This window comes from Oryza glaberrima, chromosome 1 (genome assembly GCF_000147395.1).
Source record: "Oryza glaberrima chromosome 1, OglaRS2, whole genome shotgun sequence".
NCBI classification, from domain to species: domain Eukaryota; kingdom Viridiplantae; phylum Streptophyta; class Magnoliopsida; order Poales; family Poaceae; genus Oryza; species Oryza glaberrima.
Genome location: NC_068326.1, coordinates 28202764 through 28222409, shown reverse-complemented (window position 1 = coordinate 28222409; position 19646 = coordinate 28202764). Strand labels below are relative to the sequence as shown.

The 19646-nt window shown below is 44.3% G+C and overlaps 3 protein-coding genes and 1 non-coding gene across 4 annotated transcripts; 3 read left to right on the top strand and 1 right to left on the bottom strand.

Moving 5' to 3' along the window:
* The first annotated feature begins 1628 nt into the window (after positions 1-1628).
* On the top strand, positions 1629-2733 carry LOC127760238 (uncharacterized). Its single transcript, XM_052284461.1, has one exon. It carries the CDS (start codon positions 1629-1631, stop codon positions 2568-2570), a length of 942 nt encoding a protein of 313 aa, XP_052140421.1. The 3' UTR covers positions 2571-2733.
* A 6614-nt stretch (positions 2734-9347) lies between these two features.
* Positions 9348-11270, bottom strand: LOC127782823 (reticulon-like protein B1). The gene is made up of 5 exons (XM_052310098.1): positions 10933-11270; positions 10352-10532; positions 10087-10228; positions 9925-9994; positions 9348-9839 (listed from the first exon to the last, which is right to left on the bottom strand). The coding sequence occupies exons 1-5, from the start codon at positions 11132-11134 to the stop codon at positions 9673-9675; spliced, it is 762 nt and encodes a 253-aa protein (XP_052166058.1). The 5' UTR covers positions 11135-11270; the 3' UTR covers positions 9348-9672.
* A 3404-nt stretch (positions 11271-14674) lies between these two features.
* TRNAD-GUC (transfer RNA aspartic acid (anticodon GUC)) lies at positions 14675-14746 on the top strand. The gene has a single exon. It is a non-coding gene; the product is annotated as a tRNA-Asp (tRNA).
* A 3338-nt stretch (positions 14747-18084) lies between these two features.
* On the top strand, positions 18085-19385 carry LOC127761954 (RING-H2 finger protein ATL67-like). Its single transcript, XM_052286293.1, has one exon. The coding sequence runs from the start codon at positions 18458-18460 to the stop codon at positions 19049-19051; it is 594 nt and encodes a 197-aa protein (XP_052142253.1). The 5' UTR covers positions 18085-18457; the 3' UTR covers positions 19052-19385.
* Positions 19386-19646: the final 261 nt, after the last annotated feature.

The window sequence follows — 19646 nt, the reverse complement described above, 5'->3', positions numbered from 1 at the left end:
TCTTTCACTACAATAGACTCGCCATTACACTCTCCAACCTGACAATCAGTCCTACTTGTCATTCTCTCTTTACTTCTTCCTCCCTCTATCCTTCCCCTCGCCACCATTTTCCCTCTCCACCCAACAGCAGCAGGCAGTGTGGGCAACAATAATGATGAGGTGCCAAGGAGAGGAAGGGATTGGCGTGGGCTAGGCGTGTTGATGCTGCCAGTGATGGAAATCGACGCAAGGAAGAGGAGGAAGAGGCAGCGATGCACACACGCACCAGCGACAGAGATGCAGACAATGGCGGTGCAGAGGAGGTCAGGGAAAGATGGTGGTGGTGACGAGTGATAGGGGAAGGTTGGTGTCAGGCGACACCAACGACTTTCGGCAAAACCTATAGCAAAATTGTTTATATATATGTTATAACACCATGATCTAAATATAAACATAATTAGTATACTATGACACCGATAGACATGTTATGACACCAACTAATCAATTTTCAGAATCCGTCACTGCATGTCCGTTTCTTTTTTCTCGTGCATATGCTACTCACGGTAGCAACCACAGGTTACTGAACTCAAAGATCGCCTCCCCTTGCCAGTTCCAAGTCCTCTCGAGCCTAACAGTAACGTTGCCCTGTTCACTTATGGCCATTGATCAACACGTAACGACACAGGCATGCCGATGATGCATCCCCTCCCGTAAAAGAACAGAAGAAGAGCATATGCACCCCTTTGATAAGAAAACGGCCCCGGCTGCTGCAGGTGGCCCGTCGCCGTCGGTCAAAGCACTTTATGTTGCTTCCTCAAGCTCCCTATAACAGCCTAAGGCAGTGGTCTAAAAGAGAAAAACAATGACTTCTCTGAACGCGATCATCAAATAATCAAATGGATTAACGATCGGGCGTCGCGTGAGCGAGCAGGAGAAGACTGTCATGACTCATGAGAGCATCCTCACCGCCATGCTAATACAAATGTGCATAATATTATCCGTGTGGTGCGGGACGACGCGGCATTCTCCTGTTTTGGGAGCTTATCCGGATAAGTGACAGCTGGATTTTTTTACCTTTTTGAAAACTTATTCTATAGATAGATTATTGAAAAAAAAAGCTAATTGGTCCTTTAATTATTTTTTTAGGGATCTATTTGTATAATAAGTTTTTAAAAAAACTAAAATATAAAAAATCCATGTAAGTGAAGGGATCCGAGCTCAATCAAATCACTCGGGACTGTGGATTATGTGAGGGGAGAGTGATCGGGACGGAGTCACTTCAGGGTGGTCGCTTGCAATGCTCTGGTAAAAGATCGTTTCGTTAGCCGTAGGCTTGCGTTGCTCGTAAGCTTCGACTTGGGCGTACGGCGTGCTGATTTTCAGTAACTGGCCGTCTGTCATGATCCATCGGTTTCTACTTTTCTAGCGATAAGTAAAACATTGTGTGTCAGTGTGTCTGCATATGCTCCGAATGTTATGCTTTCTTTTTTTTAGAACCGAGTCATGATCCACATGTTTATTTAGCTCAAAGCCAAAAGAGAAACCTGAACCGGCGATCCGGAAACAGAGTTCCGTTCTGAATTTCTGGTGAGTCATCTGCTGAAGCACGCACAAACTTCTGACAGACTGAAGAAATCCATGTCATTGGCATGTCGCCCCTGCCATCGCAATCTCTGCAACCCCACAATAGTTCCCATCTGTGGCCTTCCCTTTTTAAAATTCCTCCACTCTCCAGCGAGGCAGCGAATACGTATGCATCTGCTCCACTCCACACTCGCGCGCACGGCATGCTTGACGACGCTCCACAAAACCCCCCATCTTGGCCATTTGCCCCTTGCACACTGCACGGCTGCAGCGCCATGGATCACTCCAACTCGCCTCCCGTCCCTGACATTGGCAGCTTCTCCTACAGCTGGCCGACTAACAAGCCGCTCGCGCGCGCCGACGACGACACGCACGCGCGGGGATGCAGCTTCGACTTCTCGCCGCCGCCGTTCGAGTGCTCCAAGCAAGCCGCGGCGATGGCCCACGCCGACCAGATGTTCCGCGACGGCCTTCTCCTCCCACTGCGAGCCGTACGGCGTCAGGGAGGCGGCGGCGGCGGCGACGACGACGGCGGCGGCGGCGACGTCAGCGGCGGCGACGTCAGCGGCGCCCCCAAGCGGGACGCTATCCCGGTGCTCCTGCGGCCGCGCTATGTGGACTCGGCCCAGAGGATCACGACGACGATCCCCGCGAGCAAGCGCCACCTGCTGCCCCGGCTGGCGTCGCCAAGTTCCCCGCGTTCGTCTCTCCGCGTTGCGGCGGCTCCGGGGTGGTCGCCGAGCTCCGTCCTCGGACTCGGGGCGAGCATCAAGCTCAGGCTGCCGTCCTTGGGGAGGAGGTGCGGCCGCGTGCTGCCGAGGCGGCTCTCGTGCAAGTGTCTGACGTTCCTGGAACCGCTATATCAGAAGATGGCGAGCTGCTGTGTCGGGAGAAGGATCACGACGAGGCACGCTTATGGCCGTGCCGCCGCCGATGAGTCCCGCAATATTAAGGTGTGCGAGGATGCAATCAGGGACGCTATTCTGCACTGCAAAAAATCACTCTAGATGATCACGCAGGGGGCACCTGCAATGCACGCAGGCTAGAGCTTGGGCCTTTTGGGCTGGAGTTTGCAATGTGTTACTATTGATCTTTATGCTTTGCCGTAGATAAGATTTGAAATCTTTTTTTTAATGGAATCAGCACGAGATTGTGCTTTTTCATTAAATATATAGTAAGAGAAAAATATAGCCCTAATTAAGACGGTATACTATACAAAGTGCGGAATAAACTCTCTAAGACACTTAACGCCTGCCAAGGCCCATATGCTAGCCTCTTTTTTTTATCTTTGCAAGTAGGTGTGAAATTACGACCTCCTTATGCTCAAATATCCGCAGGTTTCGCTCCTTCCAAACTTCCCAAACAATGAGAAGTATCAGGGTGCAAAGTCCCTTCTTGGGAACACCAAGCACAGAGGCCGGTATTTCCCACCGTTCTTTGACCGATTGAGCTGCCCCCCAATGTCGGGGTTTCAGCTGATGAAAGCCTACCCACGTCGCTACGAGGCTCCAAATCCTTTTCGTGTATTTGCACTCAGCGATGAGGTGCAGAGCCGTTTCATCCTCTCCCTAGCTAAGGGGGCACCTCCCGTTATTCTGTCCACCCCTGGTCGCAAGCCAGTCAGAGGTCCAAACCCTGTTCTGTATGATAAGCCAAGCATGGAGTTTGCATTTTCTAAGTGCCCAGACTTTCCAAATCAACGAGTCAAATGTTGTATTAGGCGCACTAATGCACTGTGCTTTGTAGGCTGACGAAGCCTAGTACTACCCATGAGGAGTGAACTTCCATGAGATTTGGTCAAGCTCTTCTTCATCTAACTGCACATCACAAACTGCAGTCCATAGGGCCTCCAGTTGCTCCACAAGGGCCACTGTGATTACTGGGTTTGCTTCCAACGATAGATCTCCTACCCAGGCATAGTTCTCCTTTCCTTGGAGCATGGTCTTTTTCCTCTTCCCAGAGATTGCGTAGACTAGAGGCATGTGGTCATTTGGTCTTCTCCCATCTATCCATGTGGAGTCACGAATAGGCTCTTATCTACTTCATCCTAGGGGGTCTCGAAGCCAACCCATGGCTTGTTTGGGTCCTTCTATTCGTGCCACAGCCAACATAGTCGCAGAGCTCTCGTGAATTTTTCCAAGTTCAGGACCCCAAGACCTCCTTAAATTGACTTTGCGTTTTCCTCCTGTGATGTCACCCGTGCCGGTCTAAAGGAAACGTCACCGCAAGATTTGAAATCTTTAGCATGACAATGAGACACTAAAATGTGTTTCCGCAAAGTTGCATGCACGGATATAAGATGATGTCTTCTTCGTTAAACAACAAATATTTTGATCATATTATCATAATATCACAAAACTATCTATACTATTATAAAAAACAATAGTGGTAGTTCCGTCACTATTTTTTACCTTTTGTAAATGTGTACTTTATATTTTCTAATATTATTTATACAATAGTATAATATTTCTATGACATCTTACTATAGATTTAAAAAATATAAAACACAATTACAGTTTAAGACTAAGTAGAGTTAAAAACATATTCAAGTTTATAATTAAATTGACGTCAAACTTATAGTTTTATGATAACTTTATTACTAAATTCATGATACTCCACCTTAAATTTGGTTCTGATGAATTTGGTGTCAAATTTATAGCTTATGATACATCATTTTAAATCTATAGCTTCACAATAATTTAGCAAAAATATCTTTATTTTGTAAAATGTACTCATCAAACTATCAAAACGTTCCAGCTGCTAATACAAAAATACAAAAATCATTGTTATAGCTCATGGCCTATTTGTCCAACAAGGGTAGCATAATCACCTTTCTTTTAACCAAAGTCAAGATGGATAGTGTACTGTTTCTGGCAAGGGAAGAAAATAAACAAGTACGCCACGCCCTCCGTTAAAAAAAAAAATAATCTTCTGATAAGAGTAAAATACACCAGCGGTCCTTAACCTTGTCGTGAGGTTTTACTTAGGTCCACGAACTTGTAAAACGCACGTCGAGGTCACTAAACTTGGTTTATTGTATTATCCCGGTCCAAAATCTCATTTGACTGTGGTCTTGCCAACGTGGCACGCCACGCAGACGATGACATGAAATTTTTTTCTCCCTTCTTCTCTTTTTTTCTCCCTTCTTCCTTTTTTTTCTCTCCGGTGGCCGCTGCACCGCGAGCGCGCGACGGGAGGGAGGACAGTGGCGCTGACGGGAGGGAGGGAGACGGCGGCGATTCGGGGAGGAGGACGGTGACGCTAACGAGAGGGAGGGGCCGCCGACGCGTGCAACCCGGCCTGCCGCGCTCGGCCCCATCGTCGCCGCTCGCTGGGGGGGCGACCTCGGGAGGACCAGGCGTCAGTGACGGCACCGCCGGCCTGCTGCACGCGCTCCACTTCTCGCAACAGAGGGCGACGCCGGGGATGCTGCCGGTGGTGGCCGCAGGGCTGGACGGCGTGCGGCAGCCGTCGGTAATGGAGATGGTGACCGCCGTGCTCGCTCGACAAGTCCTGGGCGACGACGCCGAAGCAACGAGGACCGCCGGCTCCAACGAGATTCGGGCCAGAGAGAGAGGTAGAAGACGGCGGTGCGTCGAAGGGATCCTCGCTGATGAAGGGATCATCGTAGGTGACCCATGAGCTTCACCTGGAGCTCCTCGATCCCACCGTCGAAGGGATCCTCGTCGATGATGACCTGCTTGGTGGCGGCGGCGTCGGCGCCGCCCCTACGGAGAGACGACGAGCGTTGACAATCGCGTGTGGCGGCGTCCCCACCCGCCGGTAACGCTACCACCGGGAGCACCGGCGGCAGCAAGCGGTGCGCGCGAATTGGCGGCGGCGGCTGCCCCCACGGCTCGAGGTGGTGCGTCAACATCACAGCGGGCGGCTTCGCCCGCGGATCTGCCGCTACCGCCATGGCAGAGAGAGAGAAGGAGAGGAGATTTTGAGGCCATAGTGGGTCCAAAAAAAGAGGGAGAAAAAAATTCCATGTCATCGTCCACGTGACGTGCCACGTAGGCAAGGCCACGGTCAAACACGGCTTTGGACCGGGATGATACAATAAACCAAGTTTGGGGTTCTTGATGTGCACTTTGCAAGTTCGTGGACCTAAGTGAAACCTCCTGACAAGTTTAAGGACCGCTGGTGCATTTTACTCTTATGATAACTAATGCGAAACCTCCTGACAGGTTTAAGGACCGCTGGTGCATTTTACTCTTCTGATAACTAATGCTTGTACAGATTCATCCTCGGAACATTCATCTGTAAAAGTTGTTTTTCAGGGACAAAGAGAATACGAAGTGATACTGCAGTAAAATTTCATTGTAACAATAACACTTCCACAGTTATTAGGACCGGACCGGACCTGTGATCGAACTGGAAAAAACCGGTGATACTGCAGTAAAATTTCATTGTAACAATAACACTTTACACTTCCACCCATCATGACAGGCTAACGGATCAACCCGACACGCTTGAAATATATTGAGTAAATTTCACAAAACTACAGATTTAAGAGCTTATTTCACATAACTACATATTCAATGTCTTCGTTATCACAAAATTACATGTACTTTGCACAATATATCACAAAACTACGGATTTAAGAACTTGTTTCACAAAACTACGGATTTAGTGAATTCGTTTATCACAGAACTACAGGTTTAGTGTCTTCATTGATCACAAAACTACAAATTTTTGTTTTACAAAACTACGGATTTAGTGAATTCGTTTATCACAGAACTACAGGTTTAGTGTCTTCATTTATCACAAAACTACAAATTTATCACAGAACTACAGGTTTAGTGTCTTCATTTATCACAAAACTACAAACTTGGTTTAGTGTCTTCATTTATCACAAAACTACAAACTTTTTAAATTTGTAGTTTTGTGATAAATGAAGACACTAAACCTGTAGTTCTGTGATAAACGAATTCACTAAATCCGTAGTTTTGTGAAACAAGTTCTTAAATCCGTAGTTTTGTGATATATTGTGCAAAGTACATGTAATTTTGTGATAACGAAGACATTGAATATGTAGTTCTGTGAAATAAGTTCTTAAATCTGTAGTTTTGCGATAGATCGTGTAAAGTATATGAGTTTTATGAAATTTACTCAAATATATTTGAACATCAAACGAAGCGAGCAGCATAGTTATGCCCGGGCAACCCAGAATAACTGCTAGCAATCGATATTTTTTTACATGTTAGGCTATTCCCAACCTAAGACACTAGACATAGTTTTCATAAACTCCACATCATCAACAAACTAGTACTAGATACTACTCTTCCAATGCAAACATCGCTATTCCATACTTTAATTTAATGCTACTTATCTCACATGATATCTTGGATATTGTATAGAAACCATTTCGCATGCAAGACATGGTTTTCTCTCTTTTCTCATTTATTCACTTGCCAGCTCATTTTTTATTCTAGGTGACAGCTTATTTAATACTACTATGGACATCATTCTAGTTATTGGGTTGGGAATGCCCTTATCGAAGGAGGATAGTAGCCGTCGCTGTTCCTTCATGTCGGTCTATTTCATTTTCTTGTTTTCAAATGAGATAGGCATATATTTGTAGTGCCCCTATTTCTTTTTCCAATGACATAAGCATATTTATTGTGTCACACATTAAGACTTGAAATAAATAAGTTGGCCTTTTATTTTACAGTTCTAAATTAAATTGTTAACTAGCCCTTTCGTTTTACCATGCTAAATTAAATTATTGACTAGAAACTGAGCAATCGATTCAATTCTCGTTAGCTTGGTGACAAAACAAATACTAGGGAGAGTAGTTTTGAAGGGTGATAAAATATTCCCCTGCCAATAGTAATGCGGTTTTGCTATAAATCTTGCGACAGATTTCTTGTTACATATCATTCGATTTTTAGACCGTTTGATTGCATCAAGATTCGTGCTCACACAGGTGAGGTGGGAAAATAAAAGGTGAAAGCTGTTCCTTCATGTCGGTCTATTTCATTTTCTTGTTTTCAAATGAGATAGGCATATATTTGTAGTGCCCCTATTTCTTTTTCCAATGACATAAGCATATTTATTGTGTCACACATTAAGACTTGAAATAAATAAGTTGGCCTTTTATTTTACAGTGCTAAATTAAATTGTTAACTAGCCCTTTCGTTTTACCGTGCTAAATTAAATTATTGACTAGAAACTGAACAATCGATTCAATTCTCGTTAGCTTGGTGACAAAACAAATACCTTATACTTTTGGATAGGGGAAGTAGTTTTGAAGGGTGATAAAATATTCCCCTGCCAATAATAATGCGGTTTTGCTATAAATCGACAGACATTCGATTTTTTGGACCGTTTGATTGTATCAAGATTCGTGCTCACACGGGTGAGGTGGGAAAATAAAAGGTGAGTGTTCACGTGTAGGCGTGGAGTCGACCGCACTATCTCTTGTTGCCCAAGAGAAGGCATTTTACCAACTGAGCCAAGCAACCAATGTTATGTTATCTTTGTATCCAAATAATAAACTTACATACTAGTTACATATTAATTACAGTGTAATTACGAAAATTACAGTGTAACTATACTAAAATTACAAAATTATATGATATGCATATGATTAATTACAGTGTAACTATACTAAAATTATACTAAAACAGTGCAAGTTTTTAATTCATATGTTGATGATATTTTTCTTTTTTTATTAAACCTTTTTAAACTTATAACTGTCAGATTGGGCCCGTTGTTACGATTAAGCTAGCCCGTGGTGCACATCCATATGTTGAAAAATCCGAGTGAGATGGATGAAAAAAACATTCGAATGTTTGCTAGGCAATATTCCAACAAAACCTAATGAGATACACAGAAAGACCAGGAATACTCTCCCGAGTCCTGACGGCTCCCATCCCGAAGGACCCAAAATAGCTTCCCAGCCCAAAAACCAGTAGAGATTAGACAAGAACAGAGTTTACAAAACCGTATAGTTATCACGCACGATAACCTTTTCGGTTTTCAAAACCAAAACCATAGTATACCTTACGGTAGCCGGACAGTATTCGCGTTTACCAGCATGCACAAAAGAAAGCGGTTTCCACGCCTGCATTATTCTTTATAACACTAGCACTCAAAAGTTCCTAAACGGCTTGAAAAGAGGAATTTAATCCACATATCAGAAGATCACAAATGATGCTAAGCTTCAAACCCAGATAGTATCAAGCGACAAAATGGGCTTTTTTATATCAATCATAACAACCGCACAAAATGCAAATGCAAAACTGGCCAACTTCAATTCATATGTTATAAGGAAAAACAACAGTTTCTCATCATAACAACGGCTGGGAATGGCCACAGAAGGCATTGACTCGTAATTGGAAGTACCACATTGACTATAATATCAAAATCTTATAGTAGGCATAATATGGAATCCCAAAAGAAACCAAACAATTAAGCCCATCAAGGTTAATTTTTGAGCTGCTTCATCCTAGAATATCAACCAGAGCCCTCAGCTTGAAATTAATAAACACTAATAATAGTAACTTATGATGTAGCCCATGGATTAAAATGCTTTGAAATACAGACAATCATTCAAGCATTGTACGGCATGGCATAATGCATTTCTGAAGGTTATAATGTTAGTTTTCAACTTTATCGAATAACCCTCTGCTGGGACCTTCACTTTCAAGTTAATTCCAATATGACCTCTCTGAAGACGGACCAGATTACCAGATTTCATATCAGCAAACAAAGTAATACCATAATACATCCCACTAGCCTAAAACCGGTAAAAAACATAAAGCCATGAAACAATATATCACAAGGTTCACTTGGGGCATTGATAGTACCATAATACTTCTAGCATCCAGATATAGTAACTATGCTTAAAGTTGAACATGAAAGGGGGGAAAAGATCAGCAGATTTGAGCCGGCATTGCTCAACTCCACAAAAGATTGCACGCCACAACCATCTGCCACCACATAACAACTATCAGCCATGCTAGAAGGCTAGAACTGCCCGTGCAAGTATATATTATCAACTAGACACACACACAAGGACACATAACCATCCTCCAAAATAAAAGTCGAGCAATAGTGATTAACACGACTGCTGATTCATTGCAGGTACCTTCTACTAATCTAGTGCTTCTTATCTTTCAAAGGACCCTTGGGAATCTTCGATAGGCATTTCTCTTCAAAGAGGGCATAGTACTTCTTAAATTCAATCTCAGCCTTCTCACCAAAAGCATCAACCTTGTCCTCATACTTCTCATACAGTACTGGCACAGTGTAGAGCGCCACAAAAACTGCATTCAGCCCCAAAAAAAGGTTGTTATAAACTTGTATCAAATAGTTTGCCAAACTTAAGCTTCGCAGCACTGGTATCATTACCTATGTAGAACAAAGTCAAAAAGTTGCAGCTGCTACCAAGAACTGACAGAATCCAGAGTCCAGCGATCACCTGATGATAGAAAGATAACAAGGCACATCAGCAGGCAATCAACAAGTGCCTAATGTTATGCATCACCGAGGATAAAGAGTCAGTTAACATACAATGAGGAACTTCTTCAGATCACGGCCATGACCAATCTCCCTCAAGGTTGCAAAACCTCTATTGATCTCATATCTCAGAGAAAGGGCAATGTTTACTGTCAAGTCCTCTGGAATTTTCACCTCAGGAATGTTTGGAGGGGACCTAAAAAATCAGTATAATAAGTTATGGCCACATACATGATAAGGAAAAACTTGACAACAGGGCACCACAAATACCAGCTGCGGGTCTAAAGCGCATCAGAGTCAAAGTACTACAGAAGCTCACTTGTGGATGAAAGTGGAGGCATTGGACCAGAGGAAGAGGACGGCCAGGGAGAGAATGAGGCAGTGGCACACCAAGGTGAGGAGGTGGTACTCCATGATCTCGAAGAGTAGCCAGATGGCCGTGGCTCCGGCGAGCACCCCACCGGAGATCTTCTTGTTCCTCCATAGCACGAGATCAGCAGCTGCAAGCACGCATTTATGTACAAACAATCAATCAAATAACTCCAAACACCAGAATAAACAGATAGGTGAGTAAATATTCCAGATCTATTTCAAGATCGGGATCAAACAAAATCTTATTTAGGGTTTAAGAGTAACGACAAGCTGCGCAGCCGTTTCACCACATCACTAATCAAATCAAATCGAACAAAGCAAATCTTGAGGTTTTAGTAGAGTCTGGAGATATAGATCCCCAAATCACGGATTTAAACACTTATTTGCATCGCATAGAGCTGCTAAATAGGTGAAGTAACAGTCGCAGGTAGAACAAGCGAGCCAAAAAAAAAAAAAGGCGATCGGATCGGATCTACAGCAAAATAGAAGCGATGCTTTCGAATCCAAGCTACCAAGCAAGGGGCTTACGCTTGCCGCCGCCGAGGACGGAGTGGACGGGCCTCTCGCGGCCGAAGAGGCGGTAGATCTTGGCCTTCATGGCCGCCGCCGCCGACGACGAGGAGGAACCCTTCTTGTCGTCGTCCGAGTCTGAGGAAGACGACGAGGAGTCGCCGTGCAGCTTCTCGGAGAGCTTCTCCATCACCGACTGCTCCTCCTTGTGCTCAGCCATGCTGCTCCTCCTCCTCCCCCCTCTTCTTCTTCTTCTTCTTCTCCCCTCACTCTTCGCTTCCAAGAAATCCCCCAAGCTTTTTCTCCGTGGCTTCAAACAGAGAGTTTGCTCCGACGAAAGTATCGGGTGCGTGTAGCCAGGCAAAGGTCGCTTTATACGGTGCGTGATGCGATCTCAACCGTCCGTTTGAACGCAGACGCCGCGGAGGATATTTGAGCCCAAACCCGTCTGAAATCTAACGGACGGGTTTACTACTTTTTGTCAGCGTGGCAGGTATACCCCGGCGCTTACCCCCATGGCTTAACGGCGAATCAATGCCGCGAGTACGGGGTAGGGCCCACATGCCAGTGACAAGGGTGGGATTAATGGTAGACGGTGGAGGGTACTACTACTTCGTGGTTAAGTTCAACGACGTGGACAGGAAGACGTCGTCATCGCGGGCACGTCGTTGCGGGCCCACGAGTAAAGGAGATGGTGGAGATCGCGAGGACGGCGTGGTTCGTCTGACGACACGTGCCGTCCGATGGGTTCTGCTCCGGCATCCGTCGGTGGACAGCGGTCAGGAGACGGTAGCCGAAGGGAAAAGGAGGAGATGGTCTCGTCTTGGTCCGAAGTTTCTAGACGCGCATGAACTTTGAATTGGACAAGCCAAACACACAAACAAAGGGTTGCTGGCTTTTGTTTTTTTTATAACTGTTGCTGGCTATACTTGCTAGCTAAGGTGCTTGCTTGGCTGTGTTGGCAATAGCCAGTTCCCAACTATTTACGAAAAACGGAGTGATATATTAGCACGTGATTAATTAAATATTTGCTACTTTAAAGAAAATAGATCAATATGGTTTTTTAAGCAACTTTCATATATAAACTTTTTAAACAAAACGCACTGTTTAGCAGTTTGAAAAACATGTGCGCGGAAAACGAGGGTGGAGAAAATTGGCTGCCGAACACAGCCTTAGGGGGTTGGACTAAAGTTTTGGAGAGAGGGACTAAACTTTAGTCCCTCACTCCCAAACACTCCCTTAGTTGAGCAAATTCTCGATTCGTTAATTCTCCTAAAAATAAAATAGCCAGAAAAACCTTTATTTTGAACATATACCTTCTTCCCAGCGACAATATATGTTCCTAAGAAAAATCAATTTTTGCTATTCATTTGTCGATAAAATTTCTCTCAAAAATTTATCAAATATAAATATAGTGCGATCAACCTTATAGAGATGCTCATTAAGAGTAGGGTGTACGTATGTATAATTATATAGATGGGTAATTAAACACCTGCATTTGTATTGTATTTTAAAAAGGAAAATTTCCGATTTATCATGGTCATATGGTCAGAGACGTTTTACACTCTAGTCCCCCTGTCCATAAAAATTCAAATCTTGAAGATATGAATATGGATATAGTCTATATCCATATTCATCCACAAGATTTGTTTTTTATGCTTAGTCCAAATTCATCCCTATAATTTTCTTTTTTATAGCAGAGAGGGAGTACTCTCCGAATAATTTACATAATTCTATGCAAAACGTCCGTGGCGTTAACCGTACTGGATATAGAGCTCTAAAACACCTTGAAATATCCTTAAACAAAGTTTTGTTTCCACACCAAACTTTCGACCCCCATATAAGGATTTTTGTTTTATACTAGTATCAACATCTATTTGTACTCATCACGAAAAACATGTTTGTACTTCCTAGTGCAAACTTCATATGCACATCACTCTAGTGAAAAACGCAATGTTTTGAACGCATACGCTCCATATGGATTTTTTTTTAAAAAAAAAAGAAAAAAAAACTACAATGTTCTAAATGGGCTAACCATTAGGCTCAATTGTAAGTCTTTATCCGGCCTGGAAGATTTCGACAGTCATACCTACCTCCAATTCTCCATGTGGGCCTTGGACCCTTGTACACCACATGTCCACATCAGCTACTGGACGTCCATACACAGCCCATCCACATATCGACACGTCCCGATGTTAAATTTGTGTATGGAATTCATAGACGTAGGTTGGTCGTGTTGGAATTAATAAATAGGCTAAGGCCCATTTAAAGATTAATTCTTTGAAAAATCACAAAAGCCCATCTCATGGGATGGTATGCATGTGGAGTTTAGTATCACCTTGCTTATTCTAGGAGAGAGGGACCTCCTTAAAAGGGAGGATGTCCTCCTAGCCACTTGAAGCATGTGTGGTGGAGAGAAGAGGGGGAACGCACGCGCTCGCCTCGCCTGGTAGGCGTGCGTTGAATGGTCCGCAAAATTGGCTCCTCACCCTTGCGCAGATGCAGCCTCCTTTTGCAGTTTTGTTTTGCTGCAGAAAAATTCGGATTTGTTTTTGGAAACATTCCGAAAAATCCGGTGAGTGAAAACGGCGTGGAGTCCGAATAAGTCACGCGCAACTTATCCGGTTCGGTTACACAGAGTGGGGATTGTGCGGGCACCCTGATCAAGCGACCTATCTCTATATAAACCGAGCCGCCGCCTCTACACACACAAAATCAATCTAGGGTTTGCCTCCTCCTCTGTGCTGCGCCGTCGCTCGTAGACTACTCCATCCCGCTCGCCGGCGTGCACCTGCGAGATGGAGAGCAGGTCTCCGGAACCTCTGCCTTTGATGTCCTGCACCAGGAGAAGGCGGCAATAAGATTTTTGAGAAGCGCTTCGCGCGACTGCTCCCTGTTCGTCCGCGACGGCTCGCCTTCCTCTTCGCTCGCGTGCTGCGCGTCTTCGTCGACGCCCGCAACCGCGAGTAGTTCCTGCCGAGCAACCGGTCTTTCCGCCACCTCGGTACGTGTTCGACATGTCGCGTATATTTGATCTGTTCATGTTTTACTGCTTAGTTTACATGTGTAGATCTAATGATGCATTTAATCCAGGTTACGTCTGCAATGTCATGATTTATTTATGAAATAAATTAAATCATCATGTGCTTATAATTTCAACAGATCGATCGGTTGCTAAATCTGCAATAAACACATCTAGCACTTGCGTGCGGATTCCACTTCTCGCGTCGGCGACCAAAGCAGAGATGAGAAAAGGGGAACGGTTTATAAAGTACACATGTTCGCATCTAGTATCACACAATCGAAGAACCGGAGAACAATCATATCGTGCTTCAGCAAGAACAACGACAGCAAGAGCCTCGCAGAAAAAGAACAAGGGGACAAGAAGTAAGCCAGCAATTGGGATACACAGGTTACTAGGTTACTCACAGGTAAAGCCGTAATAAGTGGAGAGAGCCGACCCCCTCCGAGTTGTGGCGACGGAGACCCCGGTACATGGGCCATGGCGGAGGAAGGAAAGGAGCACCTCTGGTGCGGAGAAGAGCGGAGTGAGCTAATACTCGACCACGAGCTGAGCAACTGACGAAAGGCACGAAGGTGAGGCGTCAGGCGTCGAGCCAAAGAGAACACAAGATATACTGGGAACATGGGAATATGCTGCTTCGATGTGCCGATGCTCTAACGGGCGATTCTGATGGCCGCCAGGGATATCCTATCATCGAAAAAAATTTAAAAATTTAGAAATGTTGAGCGCAACAAAGTCGTTGTAGTATAGTGGTGAGTATTCCCGCCTGTCACGCGGGTGACCCGGGTTCGATCCCCGGCAACGGCGTAATAATTTACCTTTTTTGTCCACCTTTTTTTTGTCCAATATCTTTGTAATCCAACTCCTCCAATCATTTTGATGAAGCTTTAGGAACAGAATACTTGTAATCAACTCCTCCAGCCATTTTGAAGAAATGAAGCTTTATAAGATGCCTCACACAAGTAATTTTATTTTTTCCCCTAATATCCCTAGTAATCCAGCTTGAGATAGGAGGAAAAACAGCTCTCTTCCAATCAATCATTTTGAAGCTTTTGGAAATCAGTTGAGATCCTCTGCGCTGCTGCATATTGCTCTGCAAGTGAGGAGTGTTACCCACTTACCTGTGAAGCACTGCAGAGGACATGTGTCCTTTGGAAATGCCTCAAATCAAATGAGTGCTTTGCTTAGCACAAATAGTCCTTTAGACGGTCGTCAGAAATAGAATTCGAGTTGGGACAAAAGCGGTGACGGAAATTTACAACCAACAGCGCATCGTTGTATAAAATATACCATTTTCGATTTTAGCTGTCCATAAAATTTTTTTTTTCTAAAATTTCTTTCAGTGCCGTATTACAACCATCACTAAATAATTAAATTGGTAAATATAAAACCCTCAACCGGCCGATAATTGTTTCAGAATAAATGATATTGTTTAATTGTTTTCTCCTCTACTAAGCTGGAACAATGGGAGAGACCATTCTAAGGGCTTATTCGGTTTGAAGAAAAAGAAAAGGATTTGGATTCCTAAGAATTATTCCTACAAGCAGTATTCAGTTTGTAGGAATGATGTATAGAGAAACCAAATGAATTTTTTACTTTCCCTCCAAGTTGTAATAAAGAGAAAACATAGAAAAATTTCATCCACTCAAATCTTATGAAAAAATTCTATTTATTGATATGTGCATACCTTCATATTCCTCCACTTTTCCTATACCTAGGAGCTGAAGTTCCTCTAAACTGAAGTTCTAAGAGTGTGTTCATTCACCATCTTTCCCAACTTCTACTCTCTCATTTTAGTGAGGCTTTCAACTAGAAATCTCCCCTACTCCCTGACCTGCCAAATAAAATCGGGGAGAGATCACTCTAATTTTTCTAGTAGTAAGGCCTCAAGCTAGAGATCTCATACTCAATTCGAATGGGCTAGATGAACTTGCTATGTAAGCGAAAAATGAAAGGATATGGGAATTTAACTGTTCGTTTATGCGTGTTTTTTTTCTCGTGACTCGTAAATGGTAAAAATGGTACAATTGTTAGCATCTTTTATGCATGTTTCTTCCTCGTGACTCATGAGTGATAACGATGGTAGCTAGATGATTAGCGCGAAAAGCAGTCGGAGTAGTCGGTTCACCAAGTAGTCAACGCAATATATGAAGGACATTGATATATGAAGGCGTAATTATATGGCGGTTTCATAAAAAGTAGAGATACATAGACATGCATATAAAGTATACATGCACCTGTTAACATCAAACTTGATAGCAAACCAAACACAATATATTTATTATTTTGGCAGTGCCAAAATTTATTACTCTAGTTCACAACAAACTGATGCCATTTTCCACCATACTATTTTTGGGTGAAGTTGCTAAAAAAAATATATACGTTTAGTTTGTTGCCAAATTTAGTAGATACATAAGAAATCTTGCCAAAATTTTGGCAATATTGTCTTCTTGTCAAAAATTTAACATTGCCAAAATTTGATAAAGTTTATTTTGACTACAATCTAAGCATGCCCCAAATATGATATAAGGTACTACCTGACCAAGCCAAAAGGCTGTTGTTGCCAATGCCTTGAGTAGTCAAAAGATATACGGACAACTATGCATAGACGGGTCCATCCTAAAAAAGCCAACCTAACATGAAATGTGACTCCTGTACAACAAATCTGGAGTCACGTTCCCTTCTAAGTTGTTTTTTTACGGAGGGAGTATGTTTTCATTATGATTTAGGGCTTATTCGGAATAAAATAGAAAAACGTAGGAGTAGAAAAAAACACGAGAATATGATAAGATTTGCATGTGTACAGAGAGAATTGGAAAATAAAGGGATTTTTTGTTTTTTGTGCACAAGATTTTTACAAAGAGAATAGGTCAGGGTGGATTTTTTTTCATGTGAAAACATAAGTAGAGAATAGTGTTCCTCTTAAGAATCAAGGTAGCCAATCCTTTGAAAAGAATGAGTACCCCTCCATCTTTAAAAAAAAAAATCAAACCCTATATTAGAATGATTCAAATCTAGGGTATAATTTTTGTTTGACAGAGTAGCTAATTTAAAGGAAACAAAGATGAAGATTAAGTGTTTCACGTAAAACGAGGTGGTAATAACATGTGATTAATTGAGTTTTAATTATTACAAACTTAAAAAATGGATAAATATGATATTTTAGAACAACTTTCATATAGAAAGTTTTCACACGAAATATATCGTTTAGCAGTTTAAAAACGTACCATTTTAATAAAAAGTTTATCCTCTAATTTTTCGATTAGAAAGGGTAAGGGTCATAATTTTTCGATTTATATATGTGGAGTGTGTGCTACAAGAGACGCTTGGGGTGTGTGTGAGTACGCTGGAGCGTGCGTACATCTTCCGTGCAATTGAAAAGGAGACAATGAAAGCAAGGGCTTGTATAGTTCCTAAATTTTGTTTCCACAAACATCACATCTGATATTTGAATATATATATGGAGCATTAAATATATATAAAATAAAAAACTAATTGCACAGTTTGTATAGAAATCGCAAGACGAATCTTTTAAGTCTAATTAGTCCATGATTAGTCATAAGCGCTACAGTAATTCACATATACCAATGACGGATTAATTAGACTTAATAAATTCGTCTCACGGTTTACAGACGAGTCATGAAATTAGTTTTTTAATTTGTGTTCGAAAATTTCTTCCAACATCCGATTAAACGTCCAACCTAATACCAAAAACTTTTTTTCGCGAACTACACCAGAACCAAATACGTCTAATCCAACCGTGAGACAGGCCGTACTCCCCCCGTCGCTGGCGAGAGCTTGCCGTAGTCGGAAGGGAGGGGGCATGGAAAAGTCCACGATGATTACGTCCTGTCCTTCAGGACAGATCGTTCGAAACCAACGGCGCGCTGTTGCATGTCCATCATCGAACGATCGACCCGTCCATCTCGGAGAAGGAACAACACCTCCAAAGACAGGCCATCTTCCGACGAATTGACCCCCTCCCCGCTCTTTCCAGAGGGCCGGGGGTAGCTAGCGGCGGGCGTAGCGCCAATTCGCAAACGTCAAACGAGTGAGATCCCACGTCGCAGCAAAAGCAAAATGAGTCCCTTTCTTTCCCTTTCCCTCCACCCTCGCGTCGTACTCGCGTCGTTCTCTTCTCCTTCCCTTCCCAGCAAAGCCGAGCCGCCGAGCAGGGCAGAGCAGAGCAGAGCAAAACCCCCCATATCTCCCCGCCATTACTCCCCTCCCGTCCCGTCCCCGAGCGGAAATAAATGCAGCCGCTGGCGCCGCCCACCCACCAGTCCACCACCACCAGATCCAAGCCCCCGCGACGAGGCGAGGTGGGAGAGGGGGCAGAGGCAGAGCGAGATGAGCGTGGGGCGGAAAAATTCACCACGCCACCATACGCATTTACTCCGCTTCCGCCCCTACCCCCACGCGGCCTCGCCTCCGCCCAATGCCATTCCGCCGCTTCCCCGCTGAGAGATCGATCCCCACCGCGCCGCCGCCGCCGCAGCCGCAGCCGCAGCCGTCGCCATGTCCTCCTCATCCTCTTCGCTGCTCTCCTCGCTCGCCACGCTCGGCCTCGGGTACTCGATCGCCATCGCGCTGGGATTCCTCGTCCTGCTCGCGTCGCTCCTCCTCGCGTCATACTTCTGCTTCCGCCGCGGGGGCGGCGGCGGGCACTTCTCCGGCGTGCTCACCCCGAGCTCCAGCTCCAGCCACCTCTCCATCACCGTCCCGCGCGTGCTCTTCGTCGCGGAGGGGTCCGAGTCCCCCGACGCCTACTCCTCGGGCGTCGCGGCCGCGTCGTCCCCCGTGGGGCTCGACCCCGCGGCCATCGCGTCGTACCCGAAGGTCCCCTTCTACAGCGGCGCCGGCGCGGACGCCGACGCCATGTGCTCGATCTGCCTCAGCGAGTACGCGGACGGGGAGATGCTGCGCGTGATGCCCGACTGCAGGCACAGGTTCCACGTCTCCTGCCTCGACGCCTGGCTGCGCCGGAACGCGTCGTGCCCCGTGTGCAGGTCCTCGCCCATCCCCACGCCGGTGGCCACGCCGCTGGCGACGCCGCTGTCGGAGCTCGTCCCGCTCTCGCAGTACGCCGCCGATCGGAGGCGCAGCAGGTGACGGACACATTGGTGCAATTCGGTGCTCTTAAAAACTGGAGTACTACTATATTGCTCTTCTTTTTTTTATCCTTTTACGTTTATTAAGGATGTAAAGTTTATGTATTGCTTGATTGGTCAGGCGGGCTTTAGGGGAGGTTTGACTGTAGGGGGTTGTGCTTAGGTTATTTAGAGAAGGTAATTGTTTGTTTGATATTACTATATTACTTCGAGCAAATTTTGTCATCTAGAAGTACATGTCTTGAGTAAGGAATAGTTGTACATACATTGTGTTTGTTTCTGTGGCAGAGTTCCTCCTTATGATATTCTAATGTATAATTTCCGTTGCTAGAGAATCATTTGCTGGATTAGAAATTAGAGAATTTGTTGCACAGCTTTGCTGTATTTTTTTTATGCCATGATGAGCTGTTTGTGAAGTTATGGGCTTTAATTGTTAGATTGGTGGCAGCATCAATATCTGATGATTACTTATGAATTGCATTGTTGCACCAGTTTTTCTTACTGCCACACTGTAATAAGGACAGCATTAGAAAATTTTCTGCATTTCATGTTGGCATTTGGTGTGTTAAGTAGTTGTACACCATACCTGCAAGTAC